Source organism: Epinephelus moara, chromosome 16, assembly GCF_006386435.1.
Source record: "Epinephelus moara isolate mb chromosome 16, YSFRI_EMoa_1.0, whole genome shotgun sequence".
In the NCBI taxonomy this organism is placed as follows: Eukaryota; Metazoa; Chordata; class Actinopteri; order Perciformes; family Serranidae; genus Epinephelus; species Epinephelus moara.
In genome coordinates this window covers 16,186,633-16,212,362 of record NC_065521.1, presented here as the reverse complement: position 1 = coordinate 16,212,362, position 25,730 = coordinate 16,186,633, and the positions used below count along the sequence as shown (strand labels likewise).

General features: G+C 44.2%; 1 protein-coding gene across 2 annotated transcripts; it reads left to right on the top strand.

Moving 5' to 3' along the window:
• Positions 1–110: 110 nt before the first annotated feature.
• epha2b (eph receptor A2 b) lies at positions 111–25,730 on the top strand. Of its 2 annotated transcripts, none has more exons than XM_050065033.1 (17): positions 111–247; positions 947–1,026; positions 2,610–3,261; positions 14,578–14,733; positions 15,756–16,115; positions 16,394–16,524; positions 16,635–16,806; positions 16,901–17,000; positions 17,698–17,753; positions 17,858–17,983; positions 18,690–18,875; positions 19,005–19,066; positions 19,577–19,786; positions 19,895–20,044; positions 20,135–20,328; positions 21,940–22,095; positions 23,614–25,730. In XM_050065033.1, exons 1-17 carry the CDS (start codon positions 163–165, stop codon positions 23,720–23,722), a joined length of 2,985 nt encoding a protein of 994 aa, XP_049920990.1. In that variant the 5' UTR covers positions 111–162; the 3' UTR covers positions 23,723–25,730. The 2 variants fall into 2 exon arrangements, with proteins under 2 accessions (XP_049920990.1, XP_049920988.1); XM_050065031.1 differs by having other exon boundaries at positions 18,690–18,887.

Below are 25,730 nucleotides of genomic sequence, written 5' to 3'. Positions count from 1 at the left end.
ACACACACACACACACACACACACACACATTCCAGCAGGCGGGCGGAGTCTGTGACGTGCTGGCCCGTTTGTGAATGAGCTGCAGAGAGTAGCGCTCACCTCTCAGTCCCAGCCAAGCCCAGGAGCGGAGAGAGAAAGAGAGAGGAAGGAAAAGTTTGCCAAATGGATTTCTCTGCCGGAGTCAGACCTTTATTATTTTCATATGTACTCATTAACGGCATATTAATTACTTTACAGACTAAAGAAGGTGAGTGACTTTTTATTTTAAAACAATTTGCCAAAAGTCAATTAGGCTAAACCTTTTAAAAGTTTATGGAAGTGTGGCGCGCGTGCCATGCGGGGATCCTCCTTAAAGAAACTTTAAAACCAGGAAACACACTTTCTTAATCCCGTGACAGTCTTATGGTCTCTCAAAGCTGTATTTTATGGAAAGACTTAAATGTTATAAACATGTTTATCGTTGAAGTTGCATATTAAATTAGTAATAATCAGTTGAGGGTGAAGCCTGCATGTGTGCAGCTCTCAATCTTTGTAACACAGCAGGTGAATTCTGGAGAGTATGCAATTTATTTTAGAAAAACTTTGGATCATATTGTAATAATTTTCTTTTTGTATTAGCCTTTTAAATTGTGTGTGCAGTGCTCACCAATTAGACTGACATTTATATACTTTAAGTATATAAAGCTGATTTCTAGTTATTGCCAAGTACAACCTTTATTGTGTAACTACAGAAGGGTTAGGTGTGTTAACATAGATTGATAGTTACATCCCTTAAAGTCTGCGATTATTGTGCAGGAAAGTTAAAATCACTGTCATCTGCAAATGTTTCAATATTGTAAATATCTCTTTTTTATTTTTTTTTAAAGAAATATAAGTCAGATGATTTCTTGTGATGTGTTCAAAGGTTTATTCTCATGTACTGACAGTTTCCTTGTGTCTCTCACAGAGGTGCTTTTGGACATGAGGGCAACAGGAGGTGAACTGGGCTGGCTGACATGGCCCTTAGATCAGGGAGACAAGCCTGGGGTGAGTATCGCTCCAGCTTCTCCTCCAGCTCCTCCAGCTCCCACGTTTCCGCTTGGAATTTGCCTTAGGATAAATCTGCATGGAGAAAATGCACATGAAGGGCCCAGTCAAACTGAGAGCCTCCGGTGCAAAAATATTTGACCATTTGACTTGTGTGGTTAGCCGTTCGGTGGGCCTTGTGTGTATACATGTCAGGCTGCTATAAAATCTGGCAGTTTGAGCCTAATGGCTGCTCCGGTATGGATATGAGAAGGAGTTGTAGGATCCTATCAAGAGCTGCCTGCAGAGCATGTCTGGGCTGCACCAAAGCTTAGGCAGACAGAATAGCTGCTAGCTCTGAACTGGGAATACTTGTGGCTTCTTGCGGTTTCAAGGCTTCAGCTCCAGAATTGTATGTTAGAGAGCAATTAACTTTTAAAGTTTGCAGCATGTGGTACCTCTTTTTAGAGGGGGAGGGGTTTTAAATGGAGCCAATCAGTCAGCGCTACCTTTCCCTGAAACCATGGTAAAATGCCTACGTTTAGAGATGCATCGAGATAATCGCTGTATTACTGCGCCCAAATGCTGTGGTTATCTCTGTGCCAGTGTACAGGAGGCATGTGTGCCTTCTTCTATATTGCGGTTTCAAAGTAATTGACCAGTCAAGCTCATGCAAATTCACTCTAAATAGTCTCATTTCATGTGCTGATGACTCAAAGGCATGTGCAGGCGTGCTGTTCACAGTGGTTCACCCAACTTCTGAGGGTGGTTTCAGCACTTGAATAATGACTTTGACATCCAAGTTTCACTTCTTTTGCATTAATAAGCATCAGGTGTTATATTTTCTTGAGGTTTGTTAGAAACGTTTTGGGTTGTGCACACTTTCTCATGTAACTGCCATCACTTATGATAATTATTATTTCAAGTTTTAAAGGCCCCTTATAAAAAATGTTCACCAGCTGTTTAATGGAGGTGTTGGATCTGCTGTTGAACATCAAGTTTATACGCGAAGCCACACACTCAGCCAACAAAGCACATTCCTTTAATTAATAGCACAGTGGCTACATGCAGAGAGCAAACCACAGGCTCTGCCCCTGTGGGGGCCAGTTGTTCCTCAAGAGCCAAGGTTACGTTAAAACACGCTGTCACTTTTTTCAAAAATATCTGTGGCAGCATTTAGTATGCGAGATGCAACGCTGTTTGGGGAAGGTGCCAACAGTAGTGACAGCATGTGAAAGACTGAAGTGGAAATAATTTAGTATTTTTGCAATGCCAGAAATGCATTCTCACACAAATTCTTTGAGGTTTTCTCTATTGTTATGCTGTAAAGGCTCGTAAAGTGGAGTTCTCCATGTTGCAGAAATGTGTTATGGTTTTAAAGGATAGTTAAAATATTCGGGGGGGTAATTAGCAATGTGTAGAGCCATGGGTTCATTCTGTTTTTGTACCCAGGTTCAGATTACAGTGGTTGAATGTGAAGTGCTATTTTGCCCTTTTTATTTTTGCCTGCCTCATAGCCTTGGTTCAGCCCAGCATGTGCAGGGGCTCCCCAGGGGTCCGTGTTTGTACCTCTAACCTTGTTGTTTTGTGTGGTTCTGTTTCAGTGGGAGGTCACCCAGAAGTCCCTGAATGGCTCTCAGTTCTATACGTATTCCGTCTGCAATGTTGGGGAACGTGAGCAGGACAACTGGCTGCGCACCACCTTCATTCAGCGGCGTCCATCAGCTTCCCGGGTTTTTGTTGAACTGCAGTTCATCGTGCGAGATTGCAACTCTTTTGATGCCACCTCGCTGACCTGCAAGGAAACCTTCAACCTCTACACATCTGAATCAGACGCAGACGTGGGCACTACTTTCCGCAAGGGCCAGTTTAGGAAAGTGGCCACCATAGCGCCTGATGAGATCACCAGCAAAAATGACCTGCGCATCAACACTGAGACGCGAGTGGTGGAGAACCTGTCTCGAAAAGGCTTCTACTTGGCTTTTCAAGACATCGGAGCCTGCGTTGCTCTCCTCTCCACCAGGGTCTACTACAAAACATGCCCAGCCACAGTGCAGAGCCTTGCATCGTTCCCTGAGACTGTGGCCGGAGGTGGTGAGAACCAGGCGCTGAGGGAAGTGAGCGGGGAGTGCGTGGAAAACGCCGTCAGCGAGGAGCTGCCTCGCATCTACTGCACTGTGGATGGGGAGTGGGTGGTACCTGTTGGACAGTGCCAGTGCAAACCAGGTTATGAAGAAGTCAACGATTCGTGTCAAGGTAAGGGCGTGCTAATGAACCTTTGGTATTCGGAAAGGTCTTTCTGCCCCCAGGTACTTCACCCTGTCTGGGTGTACACCTAAATGCAGTTCCCACGAATTGTCTTTTTTAAAACGACCACTCAGCATTAGTCACCATTTACTTTTTATTTTAATTGCCGTAGGTTATAAAACAAGCCTGTATGGCAGACTGCGGATATTTATCATAGGTGTTATTATCATTGTTCAGTGGAATTCTCCCCCTGGCTAACGTTGCTCCTCTGCAATGGAAGGAATGCTCAGGCCTACTGGTACATGTCCCAGCATCATCCCTGACCTTGAGCCGATACAGATAAAATTTGGAAATGTGCTTTTGAGTTTCAGCTGAGATGTGCAGTTCTATGGAAATGTTTCTACGAACTTGGATAATTTGCTTGTGCTATAAAATGATTCACCCCGTGTGTCATCAAGGCTCAAATTGGGCAGTGAGATAAGTTTTTAATCTGAATCTATCTATCTATCTATCTATCTATCTATCTATCTATCTATCTATCTATCTATCTATCTATCTTCAAATCTATCCAACTTCAAATCTATGTTTTATTTTGATCTTTGAAACCACATGTCTAAAAGGTTGTTTAATGAATGTTCAAGTCATGCTCAAACGCTTCACCTTTCTCATAGTTCATAACTTACAGCTTGTTGGATCAGGTGATTTCCTGCCCTCTCATTATCATCTGTTCTCTTATCTTGACGTGGGTGTGCTACATGGTCCAGCCATAACTCCGTCCTTTGACTCTGTAGCTATGGTGCTGTTGTGGTTTTAGCCCCGCAAAGAAGGATTTTATTGTTGTGGGACGGGCTGTCAGAGTGACAGAGGGTGATCAAAGAAGCCGGAAGGCTACTGTACTGTGATGGATTAGCATCTTCAAGGCCGGTGGCTGGGGGGGGGGGCAGGAAGGCGGAGGCAGGAGGAAGCTTCTGAGCCTTGCTGACTTTGTTCATGTCAAGCATCACAGAAAACAGGGGCCCTCCTAGTCTTTGCATCCATCTCCCCCCTTTTCCCCCTCTGTTTTCATGAATTTACTGAGCCTCAGCTTTGGGGTATATTGTGTGACTGTATGTGAACATACAACACAGACTGGCATGCAAGGGCCTGTTGAGATCTGTTCCATGACAGAGCACCTAAATACTCCCAGCAGTACTCCACCTCCTCCACTTCTGGAGCTCTCATTTGTACATACACACATACATAACTAGAAACACACACACACACACACACACACACACACACACACACACACACACACACACACACAGGTATGAATACCCTTAATTACACTCTGGAACACACACCTTGGACTGAAGTTGTAAATCCACATGAGGCCTGTTTACAATAGATTTGCTTTCCCACTTAGTTTTCCTCCCATTGGCATCAGACTGATAAAAGCGTTGAAGTTTTCTGTCAGTACATCATTTTGAGCTGCGGGAAAGTGCCAGGTAAGATGATTAGGGAGGAGGCGTAGGAGGAAAGGCAGGAAGGAGTGAAGGAAAAGTCATACAAAAGCGACAGAGAGGTTGTGTTTAGCAGAGGGGTGTGATTTTAAAACAGAGAGAGGTGAGGAATGGAATGCAAAGGTAGGAGAACAATGAAGCGCTGTGTTTCCCCCCGTGAGGCCGGAGGAGCCCACCTCCACCTCCGCCTCCTCTCCCCCTTGGTTGGTACATTCCTGATCAGTTTGCTGAGGAGGAGCCTCCCAACATTACTCCAGACCTGTGGAATTCCCAGGGGGAGGAAGAGCAGCTCCAGGTCAAGCCCTCACATAAAAATGACTAAACAAAGAAAACCCCACAAAAAAAACTACCGAGATGAAGTCAAATGAGAGGTCGGAGAAGCATGAGGGCAGTTGTGGATGAAGGTGGAAATGAATCACAGGGTTCCAGTGCGGGGCCAAGATGAATGGTTCGAAGGGCTTAAGTGGAATCTCATACAGACACGCAGTTAATCATTCTCCCCACTTCTTTCCTGTACTGCGTGCTGTTCGGGGAGAAACCACAAAACTTCAATTGTGGTGTTTTTTCTTACTTTGGTTTGAAAGTTTCCATGTTCAGTGATGTGTTCCCTCCGTTTTATGACTCCTTGGCCCCGTAGGACCTGTTAAAGTAGCAGTCTGTGACTTTATCTGGTTTGTGTCTCTGTCTCCTCGTCAGCGCTCACTGCTGTGGTGTTTTTGGCTCAGAGATCACTCGTCCGTCAAACTGTGTTTCTAGGATCTTTTTTCTTTTAAACTCCCTTTGAGGTTTCTGTAGGTGGTGTGTGGCGCTCCTCTCTCAGTGGCCGTCATTGCTCATGTTAAATACAGAGTCCGTCTTTTGGACAAACAAACTCTAAAGATAAAACGCATCACTTCCTGTGCTGCACAAACCTACCACAGTGTTTAGAGCAGCAAATGTAAAAGCTTTTATGAACTGGTTATAAATCATATCAGTCAGCAGCAACGAGGCACAAAACGGGCTTGTGTTTATTTATGAACGCATTACAGACTTCTATAAAAGAGAATTATTTTGGCTCTCAAAATACATGAGCATCAATTATAAATGAATCAGAAATAGAGTAAGCACAGCGAAAGTTGCTCCCAGGATTTATGGTCAGTCCACACAATACCGATGAAGGCCTGATGAAGACGTCTCTGTGTTTTCCCTTAAATCAATGACTGTCTTGTGTAAACTCTATTTTTGCTTTTCTTCTTCTGCACCCTCTCCTACTGTTGTACCATCTTGTGCAGCACTAAAACATATTATCGCTCTTATTTTTTAAATATTCTAATGAAATGCAACAATAATTTAAAGAAACTCTCTGGTTAAAGAAGCACTCAAATCTTTACCTAACAAAAAAATCAGTACTAGTTAAAGTATCACATTCATAATTTTACTTTAGTGTACAGAAGTGAATAAATATTTACACTTAAAGTATTAAAAGTAAAACTACTCATTATACAGGAAAACTCCAATGGGAGCATTATAATTGTATTTTTTTTCTGAAATTATTTGATTATTATTACTGAAGAATTAACATTTAAGCTACATCTTAATGTTGTAGCTGGTTGATTACATAATTTTGTATAAATGATAATTATTTGAATGATGGATTAATCTGCCTATTATCATCTCGATTAATCGATTTATTGTTTTGTCAATAAAATGTCAGAAAATTATGAAACATGTCCTGTGCAATTTCCCAGAAGCCAAGATGGCATCTTCAAATGCCATGTTTTATTCTACCAGCAACCCAAAAGTCCACATCAGTCCACATTTAAGAAGCTTACTGGTAATTTATATTCCAATGCAACATAAAAATGCAACATAAAAAAATAGGAATGAATTTGTCTGAAAAACCTTAATCTGAGTAGTAACTATATTATTAAAAATATTAACTGAAATGTACAGTAGGATCACATAGCAGCATAAAATACAAACTACAAGTACCTTAAAACTGTACATAAGCGCAGTGCTTGAGTAAATGTATGAAGCCATTTTCTGTAAAGTTATATTCAGTAAATAACAATAAAATAATATGGTGGGAGCAGCTGGATAATTCATTTCATGTGGCACCTGTTTTAGATCAAGATGCCGTGCCTTTAATTTCCTTAGCGAGAAAATAAACAGTCTTTTTTTAATTCTGGAAAAAAAACTTAACTTTTTCCCAATTAAGTGGTTGGCTTTTAAATGGACAGCAGCGCTGTGGGTTTCCACTTGTGACTCACTGTTGACACTGACACAGTTTTCCTCCGTTGCCTATCACGCCCTTCCTTACCCATAATCCTCCCTGGCACAATAGAACTGCATACCGTGTGTCACCCCACAAAGGACCACGAGCTGCCCTGGCTGGTCCTCAGGATTGTGTTTAACCGTCCAGGTCCACACCTCATCAGCTGCACTAAAGCCTCAGCTAATAAGGCTTAATCCTGCATCAGGGTTTCCATAAGGCCGTATATAAAAAGGGAGACACAGTGTGACATATTTGGACTGCTGAGAGCAGTTTTGGTGTCTTGGTGAAAAATGGCATCTCGGCGGAACAACTGTCCACTGAGTTCCAGTAAAGTTATTATTCCTCTCGCCAGAAAGGTTCCAGTAAACCATTTACTCTCTCCCCCTCCTTTCCTCTCCATCCGTGTCTCCAAACTCATCCTCAGCTGATGTAACAAACAGTTGGTGACTAAGTTGTAGTTGTGTGACTGTGCGCTGTGGTGAGTGATTTGTATGGGTAGTAATTGACTTGGGTGTGTTTGTGCTTTTTAAGTGAAGTAACTACTGGTTCTGCGTGCTTTTTTGCCTTTGTGCAATCTCCTTTGCCATCCTCTACCTCTCTCCCCACATCCTGCCTGTCCCTGAAGAGCCTTTCTATTTTAGCCTCAATTTTCCGCCTCTCGTCTTCTATTTATTTGATACTTTCTTATCTCAACATACAATTCCTGTCACAATTTTACAGCCATTAATGCAATTTACTCAGACGGACACTGTTGCTCGAGCTGTCCCAAGTAAAACAAACTGACAAACAAAAAGTTTTACATTCGTGTGTTGTGTTCTTGTTGTCCGTGAAATCACAGAGCGACTGTTGTTTTTGGCTGCTGTGCAGGTCATGAATATGACACCAATAGAGTTTAAACATCCCGTTTCACACGGCCTTGATGGAACTATTTAGACTGTGTACGGCTCTCTGCTTTCTCACTGGTAAATACATTTCTCCACGACTGACTCGTAAAGATAAATAGAGGCTAAATTTGAACAATGCTGCCAATCGGAGAGTTTTTAGTGGACAGGGAACAAAAACAACTGGGCCTCTCCACATAGTGGTTAAGGCATAAACATTTAGTGGAGGTGAAATGTAAACTTTAGCTGTCAGCTTTTTTGTTGATGAACTTTATGATGGAGTTTAAGATTTGGACTGATTGTTCACTTGGAAATACATCCTACAGAAAGCTAGATCAAGTGTTTCATGTCCAATAGCCTTTAAATCTGCTCGTACCTGGAGCCAACCGGTTCGTCATAATCACCCAAAACCTTTTAAGACCAGAGTCTTGTGCAAGTTCAGCTTATCTGATGGAGTATACAGAGACGTGAACAGAGCACCACACCTAAGGATCTCGGGGATTTTATTTAGCTGGCTTATGGGGGATTTCACATACACCACTGCAGGATAATGCCAACATTTAAATTTTCTGCTCTGCCGAAATCCCTTGGCTTTTTATCCCTTTAGCCAGTCTCAGGAAGAAAAAAAGAAAAGTCGTAAGTCACCGACTTATCGGTCAACTCTGCTCATTTAGATGCACGGGCTGGATATAACCTCTCTTTTTCTTCCCCTGCTCTCGAAAGCCGTGTGGATTCCTCAGATCTCTTGCCAAGGTAACGTCTGCCTAGCGGGCTGAAGTTGAGGGAGTTGGTTAGATAATGGGGGGACTCTGAAGGCACTTTCAAGTGGTGTCATGCACCGTCTTGTTGGGCCACGTTTGGAGTGAACAGAATACTGCCAATTATTGCAAACTAGATGACAGGAAATGTAGCAAAGAGGAGATCTGGTGGCCCCTATGACTCTTTAATGCGGATTAGAGCAAATCGCACTGTTGTGGTTTAAGTGTCATCAGTGTGATGGTTGAGCTTTTGAGGTGTCAGAGTGCGTCAATCACACTCGGTATCAACTGTTAGAACAGATATGTCATCTTTAGATAGGCTACATTACTCACTAAGTGCAACATTTATAGTGAAGACTGTTAGTGTGAACCAACAGAAAGTTTTCTTGCTTGCACATAGCAAGAATATTGGATAAAAAAAATGTGATGTTTGATGCTGCTAAGACGGACAATCTTAGTCTTAGTACAAAATTTCACAGCACCACTTGAACACAACAGAAAGACTACAGCCAACAAGCACATATGTTTTGCACCTGCATAAGAGGAGATAACGCCATAGCAGCAGTTGGCAGGAGTCTGTATCCGTCAGTCAAAAAGGGAAACTGGTAATAAAAAAATCGTACTCAGTATAACAAGTTTGTTTCGATCTCACGCCCTATTTAGCCAGTTGTTTATTTTCCTCAATTTCGTTTCTCTTCTGCACTGAGCTGAACTGCCAATTGGAGTGATATCATTCACTGACGGGCTCCGGCGGCTCTGACGTCGATTCATTTCAATGCTGAATTGGCCGAAAATCAGGCAACAAAGGCAAACTAGTGCCAATGATGCGGGACACACCACAAAAACTAGAGCAACAGACGCTTACTGATAGCCCAACACTGACCGACGGCTGACCATTGGCTTGGTGTGTTAGGGCCCAAATGTTGCTGATGAGAAATTAGTTTGCACACTGGAAAACCAACACAGTTCATGAAAAGAAGCTAACGGTTCCACACAGCTGAGGGAAATCTCTAATATACAGTGGGCCATTTCTACACATAGTTATTTGATCTAATGCAAATATTAAAAAAAAACAATGCTAAGTGCAGCTTTAAGTTGGTGTTGGCTTCTTCAAATATCAATATTAAACAATTAAATGTGTTTTAACTTCAGTCTCCTAATAGAGTTTATAGATGCCTGCCATTAGTCAAATAACTGAGCCTCAGCTATTGTTGGCTTTCTAGTGAGTGTGTTGGTTGCGGTGGGGAAGTTGGGACATATTTCCTCTTGGTGACATTCCTTAGCCTGGGGGCTGTGTGCATGTATGTGTGTGTTGTGATGGGGGAGTCCAGAGCAATGTGAAGCACATTGTATTGTACTGCTGGTGTGTGAGGTCAGCACTTTCCTTCCCCCATGTCAGTCAGTCAGTCATCCCCCCCCCCCCCTCAACACAACACACCACCCACCCACCCTTTACTGCTAACAGGACGAGCCCGCAGCGGAAACCGGAGGTCACCTAATCCCTGGGTGACTCCCCGACCCGTTGGCTCAGGGCTTTCCATTGTCGCTCCACACTGAGCGGCCTCGCTCAGCCACTTTCTATTTTGTTGTCCTGCCTGATAAGTCATTTTGTTTATTGGTGCATTTGGTCCCATTTTGGCCCCTTCCCCTAACCAGGAAGCAGACGGCTGTCGGCATCCAGTGTGTGACCTGTTGGCTGGTGTAGTAAAGTGGTGTTGTGTTTGCCACCTGGCTGTCTGGATTTTCAGCAGCGTGGAGAAACGTGTTCAGTTCAGCATTACTGCGATCCAACTGAGGCTTCTGGAAGCTATCTGTGACTTTCATGTCAGCCAAGATTGGTTTCCTCTGAGTATCTACTTTACTTTAGACCATGTTGAGTATGTTTTGTGCCTCCTTGACTCCACTTTTCAGCCCCTGTATCTCCCACCTCCTGTCGGTGAGCCTGAGTGGACAGAGGGAGTGAGAGGAGAAAGGGGATCAGGGAATTTATTGTGTTTGTTAACAACCCCAGATGAAAGCCTGAGTGCAATTGTAAAACAGATGTAATGCCCTTACAGCTGCTCCATTGGTCAGCTAATCCTTTTGACTAATGCCACCCCCCCACACACATGCACACACTTCCATCAGCCCTACACCTTTACTGCCCCATGCTCCCCCTCCCCTCCTCTACCTCAGTGACCCCTGGTTCATGTTACCGGCTCACCTCCCCCATCACAGACCCCCATTGTTCCAACACAACCCGACTCCCCCAAAATGCTAATGACATGTTGTCACCCTGCATACAAACAAAATGACATGACATATTGCAATTACGGGTCTGACCAACTCTGGAATGAAAATGGAGGGGGGCTGGGGAGGAGAGGTGAAGCAGAATGAGGGAACACACAAAGCGTGGACTCGCTTGCCTCCAGATATATATTTTTGGGGGCTGCTCTGATAAAGATTTAGACATTGTATTTATTTCTTATGGATTTGTTTTTCCAAGTTGTTTTTTTGTTCGCTGGCCATACTGCTGTATTTAACCTCCCTCCTCATGAGGCAAGCCACTGGCTGCTGCTGAAACTCTTTCTCCCTCCTCCACCTCCTCCTCCTCCTCACTGCGAACATGTGTTTGTTTTACTTGGCCACTGACTCCCTGTAAGCCATGCGCAGTTTAACTCACAACTACCCTTAGGCAGACATGACCTTTCTGCCTTTTAAAAGCCCAGCGCCGGACTCGATTGTGGGGGCCCCCTACCACTTACTCCTCCAGTCCTGAGGGCGATTGCTGTTGTCAAGCCACCATGTTACCCATTCATCCATCTATCCAACCATGCATTCATCACTGTCACCATCTCATCCATCTTAACTTCTGCCGACAAAACTGGGAGGGGGGCTCTTGGGGGCTCCCACTCCAGAGCCACTCGGGCTCCCAGTATGTAACAGGCCCCTGCACTCGCTCTCCATAAACAAACACAGAGCCACTCAAGGCGCATGGGGCCTCTCAAATGACAAACAGTCCTTGCTCACTAGCAAAAGGGAGGAAAGAAATGGCTGGTCTAAGTTTGTCAGATGTTTCAAGTCAGAGGAGGCTGAGAGACTTTTGTTTATGAGAGGGAAAGCGCTCAACCTAGGAGCCCCCCCCTCCTCGGGTTTAGTGCCCACGTTCATGTCGGGTCAACACATTTTGGCTTCCTTTTTGGTTATTATTCTGTCTCAGGTCTATGGTACTCTCTGCACAGGTTCTTCATTTGGTCACGCTCCCCTGTGTTTCCATGCTTTGATTGGCTGCTTTAGGAAGGAAGGCTGCATCAGCCTCATACTTCCTGCTTCCTGTTGTGTCCAGCAACAATTCATAGCCCCCCCTCCACCTTCTCTGTGGAACCAAGAAGTTTCCTCTTACCGGACTTTGCTCTTTTGTCGAGGAATCTTCTTGTTAAATACCTCAGCAGAGCGTCATCTAGTCTCATTTACTGTCTTTGTGACTCATATATTGAAGAAACACAAACTCATTCACCTTCATAATGGAGAACTGCCCCTAAAAACTGAAGCTGCAGTGAAGGCGCTCTGCTACAGGCCTCCTGTTGGGTGGTGTGCACTGGAATGCAACTTGATTATAGAGGCGGCTCGCAGTGTAAGGCCATCATCTCCGCAGACCTGACCACGATGCATTGCAGCTTGCACTGTAGCGCCAAAAAGAGGCTAGTCCTCCTCTATTCAGTTGCCATGTGGCATTTCGGCTATTCCCATCTGCAATGCTTGTGTGTGTGTATGTTTTTTCTTTCAGCACTTGAATGGCATGGCATTCTCCTTGCCTGCTGGTCAGTGGTGAATAGCAATGTTAATGGGTTAGCTGGGAGCCTTTTTAGTGAGGACTGGGAGGAGAGAAAGGAGGGGAGGAAGGAATTTGGGGATTACGAGGAGGAGAGGAAGGGGTATGAATCGGGGTTTGAGGCAGCAGCTGTTCCCTCTTCTCAATGGAAGAGTTCGCCCTGGCCTGTCTCTTTTCTTTCTCCTCTCCTTTCTTCAGTCCTCAGCAGGATACAGTATTCCTCTCTTTCTTTCTTGAACCTTCTGTTCCTCATAGCACCTCTCTCCTGCCTTGCCCCGACCTTGCCTGGTTCGCGTTAATGAGTAGCAGCGGCTGTTAGTGAAACAGCTGGCCAAGACAGAGAGGAGATACTGTCTTGAGGGGAGTATTGAGTAACATGCGAGGCTATTGGACAAACTTACAGATTCTTCTCGTGCTGAGTATGTTTCCCTCCACCATTGTTGTCATGCTCTTCAGTTAATACACACCTCTTCACAGCAGCTCGGCCGCAACTCGGTGAACCGCAATGATAGAAAACGCTGAATGGAGTCGAAGCGAAACTAGTGGTCAATAGAGTAAATCCCCTTGATATGACTTAAATGGAGCGGGAGCCGTGCGCTTTCCGTCTTGTGTGTGGTCACTTGAAGCTTCCAAATGAACTTCATTCAAGTGAACCGCAGAGTAAAGCAGCCATAGACAGAGACAGTATCTCTGAGTGAATCTGATATCGTCTTTGTCCTTGGTTCTGCTTTTCAATTCGTCTCTGTTGGAATCTGACATCGAAACTGTGTGTGTGCCTCGGTCACTGGCATGAGCCTCAGTCTCTCACGCATGCTTCATTCGGTCCTCTTTCTACATTGTCTCTCTGTTGTCATACTTGTCTTCATTTCTGTCTGTTTTCTTTTCTCTCTTGCATCTTTCTTCTTATGTTGTCCTTTGGCCCACATCTAGGCTCTCATTTGCATTGTCAACATCTCATGACATCTGTCATGAGCTATTTAAACGCTCCGGGCAAACGTCTTGCAAGGAAGGAAGGAAATGTGTGTGTGCATGTATAAATGTATGTATGTGTGTGTGTGTGTGTGTGTGTGTGTGTGTGTGTGTGTGGCTGAATTGACTTAGCAGAGGGACATGAACAGGTGACAGGCAGTGGACATAATCCCTCTTCTGATGTCAGATTTACCCATGTGTCCACGGGTGTGCTTTGCATACATGTATGTGTATTTTGTGCATACAAATGGGTGTGGGTGCATGTGTGTTGTGCACACATGTGTGTGTTAGTGTGTGTGTGTGTGTGTGTGTGGATGAATGTGTGATGGTGTGAGGACATGAGCAGCAGTCGTCGGAATGCTCTTGCAGAGTCAAAGGGGGGCCGTCTCATTTTCACTCTCCTTTATGGCGCGCTCTCTCCAAAATTTCACACCGTATTAAGTTCATATTTCACCACTGCTACGCACAGCTGGATCCTCTACCTGGATTGCTTTATTCCGAGTCAGACGTGTGAAATTAGGTGTCATCTTATACAGGCGATACAGTTTCAAAAGTCTGCATGTGGTTCTCTGAAAGAAAAAAAATACATAATGGACAGTTGAGCAGAAACGGATGCTGTGCTTTTGACTACTTAGCTTCTATTTCTTGGCGCTTTCCTGATTTTTGTTGCCTTTAATTCACAGCATTGAAGACTGACTTGCTGTCGTGGAATGTGGGATGACTGGTTGTGTTTGTTGAGAGAGAGAGACAGTAGGAAAGCAGCTTCAGAGGGGGGTTGGTGGTTTAAACAGTAAAGAGAAGGAGTGCCGGCTAGGCAGGGAGTCTATGTTTCTGTTGCAGGGTTGGGTTCATGTGAACAACGTCTTAGCTGGAATGGACAGTGTTTTAATGAGTAGAGTCGACACTGCGCAGAGTCCTGTTTTCCCTCACGTATCTCAGTCAAATCTGACCTTTCGCCTTAACATAACAACGTGTCCACTCAACCTTGTTGTGCTACACGCAAGGAGAAAAGTTCACAGCATTTCTGATCGTTCAAAGAGGCTTGAATGATCTGGAGGAACTGGCTATGCGCTGTCTTGTATAGGATTTTGCCTGAAGTCACTATTGTCCTCATTCACCTGTTGATGCAAATGTGTTTTTGTGTTTGCAGAATGTCAGCCTGGCTTCTTCAAAGCTGCAGCATCCAGTGACAAGTGTGAGCAGTGTCCTGCCAACACCCAGAGGTTGGACTCTGGTGCTCTTCTTTGTCCCTGTGTGGATGGCTTCTACCGGGCCCCAACTGACCCCCCTACTGGACCCTGCTCAGGTAATGAGTTGCTTTGGTCTCTCATGAAAACCTTGCAATAAGAACGTTGGACATATTTGCTGCCTATGAGCTACAAAATAACCAAGCAGCAACCTCTGGGGCTGAAAATGAAGCCAACACAGAAGTGCCAAAAACTGCTCACTGAGGCTGGCTCCAAAAGTGAGTCAATACCCACAGACCCCAAGAATGCCTTAAATTTATAGCATAAATAAACGTGTTAACAGCCTGGTAAAAAAAAATTGTTTTGATCTCTACAGCTAATTTCCCTGTTTATGACAACTGTACGGGTGGTTTAAATTGAGGCTAAAAAATTCGCCATAATTAAGGGCATGGCCACAGGCCAACAGGACAGTGCAATTGCTACTATGGCAACAATGTTGGTTGTGTATCGTATCCATGGCATAACCCCAGATTCAGCCATAGCTGTTGTATTTCAGTGTGTTTTCAGTCCTCAAAAAGTAATTGTTATGGTTGTCTAAAATTTGGATCTTCTGTAAGACCCTCTTAGGTGGCGAATATTCAGTTTTTCTGGGATGGACATTTTATTTTAAGCTCATTTTTAGCTAGTGAAAATTAGCATTATAATTAATACAGTTAGCTATAGACTGTAAATGCACCATGCTAACCAAGCTAGCAGCTAGCATTAGGGTTAGTTTCACTCTCTCGTCCAAATGTGGTCACTTCTGGTTCCAAAAATCTAAGATGGTGATGGCCAAAATGCCAAACTGAAGGCTTCAAAACCAGAGTCCACAAACCAATGGGTGATGTCACGGTGGCTATGTCCATTATTTTTTACAGTCTGTGGTTTTAACCCTACATGATGTGCAGGGATTAGATATTCTTTGCTTGTTGCACTTCCTCTGCACACTTAACTATGTGGTTTAAATAGATAATCATAATCCTGAATTTTAGACCTTCTAATATTACTGTCATGTCAGAAGGAAATCCCCCACATTTTGCTTCCCATGGTTCTCTTCTTCCCTGCTAACATCCCATATCCTATACCAATCTGTGTTTACCAGGCCCTCCCTCTGCCCCACGAGACCTTGTGGCCACCACCACCCAGCTCTCCGCAGGAAAACTCCTCCTCTCCTGGAGCCCGCCTGAAGACACTGGAGGTCGAACTGACATCACCTACAGCGTTGAATGCCAGCGATGCGAGGGCAGTGTGTGCCAGCCCTGTGGAGAGAAAATCCGCTACGAGCCGGCCAGCACGGGGCTGACCGACACCAAGGTTTCAGTGAGTGAGTTGGATGCTCACCTCAACTACACCTTCAATGTGGAGGCACACAGCGGCGTGTCGATGTTTGCCAGTCAGGCGACACCGCAGGTTTTTAGACCACCATCCACCAACACTCTGACTACATCGCTGCACTACACAGGTGAGTGTTGCTGATATGAGGCAGTGGAGTGATACTATCTGTGCTGCAGTAATGACAGATGCTATCTGTGAGGCAGTGACAGCTCTGCCAGTCGAAGTGGGCTGCAGGAGTGAGATAAAATGAACTAGTTAACTTAGCTTACCTTAAAGAAATCATACTGTTGTGTGGTTCTTGCTAATGAACTGTCAGGCAATCAGTGGAGAGCGCAGCAGAATTTTTGGTGCTTTATGAGGTTTTCAAATCCCAAAGATGACGTATTCTCCACCCTCTGTCTTCAGAGCCCCCCAAGATTACCACGATGCGACTGGTTGAGAGGACCTCCACCAGCTTGTCCCTTTCCTGGGATGTATCCCCCAGACCACGGATCCAATCCCGGCCCATCCGCTATGAACTTACCTACCGCAAGAAGGTGCGTCACTCTTGTTTATGTACTGCTATGTGTTGAAATTACAGAACATTTACCACAGGGCAAGTTTAAAGCTGCTCCTAAGATATTTGATATTGACCTCCTTTCTACAGGATGATAACCTGGATGTGACTACCTACATCGTGCTCATACTGGAGAAGAATTTTGTGCATATCAACGATTTGACCCCAGGCACGGCTTACCTCTTCAGGGTGCAGGCCCTTGGCAGCGATGGCAGCCCTGGAGGCTCCAGCATGGAGGAACAATTTGAGACCTCATCTGAAGGTACAGAAGTGAACCACCATGAAGAAAGTTTCATGAGCTTTGTTCAAGAGTGGGATTTTTCTGATGTGCATCTAAGTTTTCTTTACTTTTCCAGGACGCCTTACTCAAAACAACACGGCAGTCATCTTCGGCGCAGCAGTCGGAGGCGCGGCCATGTTGTTCATAGTGGCCGTGGTCCTGTTCCTACGCAGACGGTCAGTAACCACCCCCCTCTGCTGCTCTCTCAGTCTTTCTGTCCTGTTAATCAGTCAGAATGCACCCTCCTTCACTGGCTTCCTCTCTCATTCTTCTGCCTCTCCTTTGTGGGGCCTCCAAATGGCCTTTGCATTCACTCTCTCCTCACCTCTCTCTTTCTGTCTTCCTTTAGCCAACTTTCTCTTTCTCTTTATCTGGATCTGTGTCCCAGCACTCACTGGGGAAGAATTTACGTTGAATGCGCCTTGTCATTGCTCAATGGTTATATTCCAGTGAGTGTTGAGGCCTTTGAAAGGAAATTGGTCCGGGGTGGTACATTGTTGGTGATAAGAGGCGCTTAGTTCTTTCTGTGCCAGACCGCAGGCACTTTGTAAAGGTGACCTGGGCCTGTACTGTAGCAGACTGTAGCCCTTCTGTCCACCTCCCTCCCGCCTGCTTGTCTGTCTTTCAGTCTTTAAATCGGCTCGGCAAACACAGTCTATCGTCAGCCTTTATCAAAGGGCCGCCTCTGTATGAATGGACGAATTGCACCAGTGTCGGAATCCTTTTGAAAGCCTTAGAACGTCTTGAAAAATGCTCACAAAGGTTGCTATGTGCTATTGATATTAACGCAGGCAAATGATATAAAGACAAATGTCCATTTGTTCTTTGAAAGTGGGATATTAATTTGCAGATGGGTTTTATCTTTTCATCCAGGAAAAGAAACTCCCACACCAGGCAAGGACCAGAGGACACCTACTTCGCCAGCTCAGGTAGACAAAAAAATCTCTCTCATCTCGTTATCTCACTTTATTCGATTTATATCATGAATTAATTAACATACAAAGATTTCTTGTTTGTTTTATTTCCCTCACAGAGCAATTAAAGCCTCTGAAGACCTACGTGGATCCACATACATACGAGGACCCCAACATAGCAGTCCTGAAGTTTGCCACTGAAATCCACCCCAGCCACATAACCAAACAGAAAGTCATTGGAGCTGGTGAGTGACATCCCTGTTGAGACAATCTGCTGTGGGGCTTAACTCGGAGATGTTGAAAGATTTTTCCAATCCCCAAATTCGTTGTTTATATTGTGCATTTTCCACAGCTTAGCAGGCTGACTGACAGTGGTTACTTTAGTGAGATTAACATCTATCTGGCTGCGTTCTCACACAACAAGTTGAGACATTTTGTTGTGAGGCAACTCTTGGCTGTGGGATCTATGTGTTTTGGCTCGAGTTGACATGAACAATTACACAAAGAAAGTGTTGCAGAAACAGTATTTTGGAAGGATATCAGAGCACCTTCCGGGACCGGCCCTACCCAGATATTTCATTCGTTATAGGTTTATTCAAGTGCGATCACCTTTACCCTTTGAACCAATACTCTTTTTTGAACATACACCCCCTCCCAAGTTCCCACGACCGTGCCCCCCACCTTTTCTCCTCACGTGACAGCTGATTCCCATGCTTCTACACCACAGGCCAGCCACCAATTATACAACATATAGTCGTCTCTTTCTCAACACCCAGCCAGAACACACCTCTGTGAAAGTGCCTCAGGCAAAACAGCCGCAGAGACTTCCTTATTTCAACTCTATTGCACAGCAACCCCTGCAGCGTGAAATCCGAGATGACACATCAAACGCACATTAACCTGATATCTCTCTCCTAAATCAATCATCCCGTTGATGTTGTTTTCCTGCAGGGGAGTTCGGTGAGGTGTATCGTGGCATTTTGAAGGTCCCGGGGAGGAAAGACGTGGCAGTGGCTATCAAGACACTGAAGCCAGGTTACACAGAAAAGCAGAGGCAGGATTTTCTAAGCGAGGCCTCCATCATGGGCCAGTTCTCCCACCAAAACATCATTCGCTTGGAAGGAGTGGTCACCAAATGTAAGGATTTCTGTGAGTTATATGACGTATTTTTTTTTCTTTTTGTTTTTTTTCTTACATTTTTTTCACCTGCTTGGGCCAGTGCGGGAACATGATGTGTTCTGTTCTTTTTTTTTTCTGTGTGTGCAGTCAAACATGCCATGATTGTGACTGAATACATGGAGAATGGAGCACTGGACAGGTACCTTAAGGTAAGTCCACCACATACCATTTTTGCCAGTGGAAATGTCTCTACTATGACTATTGCCAAAATGAGCATACACAATATTGGATAACTGAACAATATTGGATAACTTCTGGGCCATGATGCCTGTTTTATCATTTACTGTAGTACTGTACTCAGGGTTGGAATTTAACACCTGCCACTGGCCAGCTTTAGGCAAATTTGATTTGATTTGACCAGCCACAGTGGCAGGTAAACAGTTTGACACACACTCTTAAATCCCTCTGTGAAAAAGTCAGTCATCAGCTGCTCTGCCTAAATAGTGTTGTTGCAGCTGCAGTCTTGGTTAGTAAGATGCTTTTTTTGTGTTAATTGGCAGATCGTAAACCACCTTTAAAAGGCGCATACCACCACCTACTGGGTTGGAGTTTGTAGTCTATGCATGATCCACACTTTGAAGTAGAAGGATACAGTCTGTACTTTCTTTTTGTCTTGGTCACAACCCTAACATGAACCTGTGTTTGCTTTCTCCCATCAGGACCACGATGGTGAGTTTCCCTCCTTCCAGCTGGTAGGCATGCTGCGTGGCATCGCAGCAGGCATGAAGTACCTCTCTGACATGAGCTACGTCCACCGCGATCTCGCTGCCCGCAACATCCTCGTCAACAACAACCTGGAATGTAAAGTGTCAGACTTCGGCCTGTCCAGGGTGCTGGAGGATGATCCCGAGGGGACGTATACCACAAGTGTAAGTAGATATGGGACTTCCTGTTAGCAAAAAAGATTCACCTCAGTCACGTCGTACAATGTGTCTAAGGGCAGGGCTTACTAACTTGAGGCTTTTTTTCCTGGACAGGGAGGTAAGATCCCCATTCGCTGGACAGCTCCTGAGGCAATAGCATACAGGAAGTTCACCTCAGCCAGTGATGTGTGGAGTTTTGGCATTGTCATGTGGGAGGTCATGGCCTTTGGCGAGAGGCCTTACTGGGACATGAGTAACCATGAGGTATGTTTCAGTGTTTACAGGTTGCACTTTTCTCTTATGTTGAGAGAAGTGAGAGAAGATCTAATCAGTCACCTTAAAAACTTCTTGCAGGTGATGAAGGCCATCAATGAGGCTTTTAGGCTGCCAGCGCCAATGGACTGTCCCTCAGCCGTTTACCAGCTGATGCTGCAGTGCTGGCTCCAGGATCGCTCCAAGAGGCCGCGCTTCGGAGACATCGTCAACCTGCTGGACAAGCTGCTGCGGAGCCCAGACTCCCTGAAGACCATCGCAGACTTTGACCCACGGTAAGATTTATTTACACACCAGACTAATAGCCTGAATGAATATTTTTCCAGTGCTGACCCTTCAGTAGCTGCCACTATCAGCAACAAATTCCTAGAAACAACCCTGTAAGCAGAACATTTGCAACACTTCTTATATGAAATTAAATTCCTACTCTCACTTCCGCTAACTTTTAGTTTCCCTTCTGGATAGTTCTAGTATCTACTTAGAGGGATACTTTGCTTATTTGCAACCAGCTTTGTATAATAACATTGTGGGAGCATGTGTATATGTAAATGTACTGTGGTAGACTTCCCTGCATCTTACCAGCAGCCAGATCTCCCTGCTCATCTCTCGCCGGCTCTAGGGTTGTTGCTTAAAGTACAGATTGTACTTGCACATTTTCATATGCATGCCACCAGGAACACAAGGAGTATTTTAAGCGGATTGAGAGAGATATCCACCCCTCTCTTTTTCTGTCTTAAACTCAGACCAAAATCAGGCAGTGCTGATCAAATATGACCCAAGATTCTGTTACCGTGTTGCCTATTTTTCACCTTAAAAAGTTTTCAGAACATATTTTAGCTCACTGTTTTACTGTAATTCGAGATTGCTTGTTACCAACTGGCCTCCACATTGTTTCCTGTAGAAAAACAACCAAACTCGCATTATGTCACCCCACTGGTGCAGAGTAGTGCACTCTGGTAGTCTTGAGCAAAAGCCACAGCCTTTTCTTCTCTGTTTTCTCTGCTCATGTAGCACCAATGTCAAAAGTATTTGTGTCTTTCTACTGCAAAGACAGCTCAGTAATGTGAAAAGACCATCTTTCCAGCAGTGAAATACTTCTTTAAGTGGCATAAAACCCTGATAATAAGCACCCAGTGTCATGTGGTCTCCCTTAGAAGCAGAACCTTTCTCAGCTTTAGAAAGACTTCTGTTAAACTAAAGCTATGTAAATACACTTTCAACAACTTAGACAGGACATTTTTTCTTTAAAAAAAAAAATATTTTTTTAGGCATGTGATAGTAAAGATAAGGACAAGAAACAAGGGGTTAGAGAGAGGGGTATGGCATGCAGGCTGAACACAAACCAGGGACATTGTGGTAATCTGGTATTGTCTCTTCCACACCCTGGTCTTGAAACTTGACTTGGACTTGTCTCAGCAGTCTTGAGACTGCTTCAGAACACTTAAAAGCCGCAGCTCTCCATTTACGTCAGGTTAAAAATGGTCTGGGTATTTAGAGTACTTTGGGGGAGAAAGGGAATAGCTTTAAGATGTTCTACTTAAAGCATTAAAAGGACATACCGACACCTTGCCTGCCAGGCTAATGAAAGAAACGTGTGTACACTCCTGGCAGGGAATTACTAACTGCTCTTACGGCTCTATTGTATGTGATTGTGTGCATGAATGCATTATTTTCCCTTTTGTGAGGGAGCATTAAAGCCAGAAACGGTGAGAAAGGACAAAAGGCTGTCGCGCTCATATCTTAATCGGCTCTCGCCCTGACTGCTCCGACTGGTTTTTATCACCAACTGGTTTCCTGCACAGTAATTACAGTCCTCAGTCATACGCCTTTGTTGTGGGAAAGCCTGTTGATTATTATCATTTGGGTCTACTTTTCTTTGCTTGCAGCATATCCATCCGCCTTCCCAGCACCAGCGGCTCGGACGGTTCCCCCTTCAGGTCGGTGTCTGAGTGGCTGGAATCCATCAAGATGAGTCAGTACAGTGAGAACTTCACCTGCGCTGGGGTGGTCACCATGGAGCAGGTCCTGCAGATGAAGAATGAGTAAGTGGGGCATGATTTCAGATTTGGTGGCACCACATAACAAGTTTTGATGTATTTATTTTATTTCCTTGTTAAGTATGTTTTTGGCAGAGAAGAGGGACATTTTGTTGTCACATTATGCCACGAGCTATAACCAACATGTTGCACAAAGATGTTTTTTCCTCCCAAGAGGAATTCTATTATGAACTTCCCCCCCTCGCATTTTATGTATTTGTTTTCCTAAAATTGTTGCTTTTTAACAGCCAGCTGAATAGTTTGCGCACAATATAATCTCCAACCTCAGTTACAAGTTGAGAAATGTTTTAGATGGAAAAAGTAATGGAGAGAGGGAGAAGGAGCGGACTCATTTGTGGTAGGCTGGTGGTGGTGGCTTGTGGTTGCTACAGTCCTTATTCTTCTTTCCTCTCTCCATTCTTTCTCTCATCCCTGCCTGCACCCCCCTCACAAACACACACAAGCTGCCCTGGGCAGCACTTTTGCTAGAGCCCCGAAAAACCACCAGTTTTGCCTGTTAAGGGCAAAGGCCTTTTGTGGCTTCTTCGACATTAAAGGAGGGGAGGAAGAGGAGAGAATAGCCTGTGGAGCAGGGGCAGCTAGGGGAGATTAAGGAACTGAAATAGATGGATGAGATTTGAAGCCCCGTAGTCGGTACATTTGTACTTCTAGAAAGATTGAAGAGGTGCGCTCAGAATGTCCCCCATGAACTTATCACAGGGTACTTCAAGGAAATTGGATCTTCTCAGATGTGTAGGAGCACTAAGGGTGCAATTTAATGGAATGGACTCAGCCTTTTGGAAAAAAAAAAGGCCTAGTGAAGCACATTATATGAGGTTGTTTGGGGGCAATAATGAGGGCCAGAGCTTTTCCTAACTGCATGACCAGCTAGTAGGACACCCCCCCCCCCCCCCCCCCCCCTTTTCGTCTGCCAAGTTATACATATCTCAGTTCGTAAAGGTTGTGATTTGGGAAGATGGGCAGACTGTAAAGCAGACGACAAACCCTTTTGAAGTATTTGTCATACAGAATGGTGTGATTTCATGGCCCCATGTTTCCATCGCAGGGCATCTGGTAGCACTCTTGGAAAACCAGCAGTTATTTACGACCCACCCTCTGCTTGCCAGACAAGTGATTCATGGTCAACAGGGAGAATCCTCGTTAAGTAATTAAGGCTGTAATTAAGGCTTTGACTTTGGGCTGCTGTGTTTCAGAGCTTTTGCAGGTTTGCATCATGTGCCTGTGAAGAGCGAAACCCTCAGTTATTATCCTTTAATGTCGAAGATAAATTGAAACCTCGGCAGATTACTAACTTGGAACACACCCCACCTTGCTCTACTGGTTCAGCGACAGCGCTAGAAGTGAATGGAGTCGAGGCTGGCATTTCAGTACGTTGGATGAGTCAGTGATTACTACAAGGCCTGAGAAGCAGGAAGGATGTGCATGAAAAGTGTTGGAATGAGTCCAAAGATTAAGTCCATGTGCAGCTCCTCTTACACTCTGTCATGTCTCTTTCTTTCACAGGGATATTAAGAACATTGGGGTGAGGCTTCCTGGCCATTTGAAAAGAATTGCTTACAGCATTTTGGGTTTAAAGGACCAGACCAGCACCCTGAGCGTCTTTGCAGTGTGATCCTGACAACGAAGGGAATTAAATTCGGGCACTGAAGCCGGCAGCCCTTTGGACTCCAAGCTAAGCTGGGGCAAAACTGCAGGGACGGCCTTGGATCGGCAGGACCAAGAGAACAGCGCCATCCTTTGCGGCCGACTGAATCAGACTGACTTACTGTACATTTTTGATTTCTTCATCTTATCCACACGGGAAACAAGCAAATATACAACAATAGATGTATCAAGTAGACTCTGTATATTTAGATATCTATTTTTATTATCCATGCCTTTTGTACAGTTACAATTCATTGCTCATGCATTTATTTTTCATCCCCTTCATTTTGCATTCCTGCTTCATAAAAATCAACAATCAATCCAGTTCTGGGAACGGCTTCAGTTTAACAAAACCCTGAGCTTGTTGCATGTTGTATCAAACAAACAAGGGAAGAACAGTAAGTGTGATAGTGTGGGAGCAGTGGAGTCGGGGCCTGGCTCAGGTTGTGGTTGGTGCTGATGTCACAGCGTCTCCCTTTAATTGGCACTTTGGTCCATTTCCTGTCAGACCGATGAGGATGGAGTGTTTTCGAGAGGGCTGAAATGAGCTTGAGCTGGCCCAGAGTTAAAGAGATGGTGTTGCTTAGGTGTATAAACACAGACAGACCTGGTGTTGTTACTGGCCTTCTGCTGGCTGCAGGAATTAAGCTATAATCATATAAGTAATGTTATATGAATAAAAAGAGAGAGCATATATGTGAGGTACTCTTTGTGTACAGACTACCCAAAACATTGGGATTAAAACGTTTAATGTAGCACTTGGATCGAGAATCTTATTGTCTTGGTTTGTCTCAAACTTGCAAGAAAAGGGCAATTACACACAAAATCCTGAACAAAAATGAAATGTATCGAAGCATGGGCGTAGATTTCAGGGGGGACAAAGGGGGCACGTCACCCTATTTAGAATGCACATTTGACTCCCCAGTGAAAGTGGCGGAGGACTTTTATTTTGATGTCATTTACATCAGAAATTGATGCAAAAAAAATCATCAGAATGCAGGAAATTTTCTGACAGTGAACCCCAAACCCCCCCTTTTAATATTTGTCCCCCCAGATGTTGAAACAAAACCTACGCTCTTGTATCGAAGTGATAAATTGTGTGAATGCAACTAATTAGAATACAATCTGTTTTTAGCGTGCCGGTAATGAAGAGGCAGAGGGTGAAGTTTGCCAAAAATGCAAAAGCCCCAGGAAAAAAAAAATATTTTATGATGATGAGTCTTGTTGTGGTTGACATGATTTCATACTTAATAATAGTTTGGTTTTCAATTTCATTGTCTCGTTTAGTTTTGTAGAAGCTATAAAAATATCCATTCATGTTTCTGTTGGTTTGAGTAACATGTTGACCGGATGAAACTATATGCTTTGACAATTAAGTGCCCGGCTCGTTCCAGACATTCAAAGACATTTTAAAGTGCCTGTTTGTGGAACATTAGCGAGAGTTTGCTTCTGTGTGTTTTAATGAAGCAGCTCTCCACTGTAGTGGGAAGTGTATAGTGGACAGTTTCCCCAGTGCTCTTAATTGATGACTGCAAATCATTGTGTTACTGATGTACACCTTCCTTTACTTGAATTTTTACTGTGTTTTTCAAATGTATCCATGATACTATTGTAGCTGATAGATCCAACTTTGGAAAAGGGATTTTTTTTTTGTTTTTGTTTTTTGTTATTACTCTGGTTTACTGGTTGCAATTACATTTTGTACATTTTGTATGATTTCACTATATCACCAAACTGATTATTTTTCTAAGCTCATCACTTTCCAAAACGATGTCTCCTACCTTTGCTGCCTTTCCAAACCTTTTGAGAGTTCCTTCAACAAAAAGCAAACTCCTTCCTTTTTGCCTGTTGTTTTATACTGTATTTAATAGCCTATTTATTTTTTACTTTTATTTATTTATGCTGATAAACACTGAGCTGGGATTATAATTGAAGGTTGTGCTCTCATTCTCAATAAAAAAAAATAAAAGCCCTAA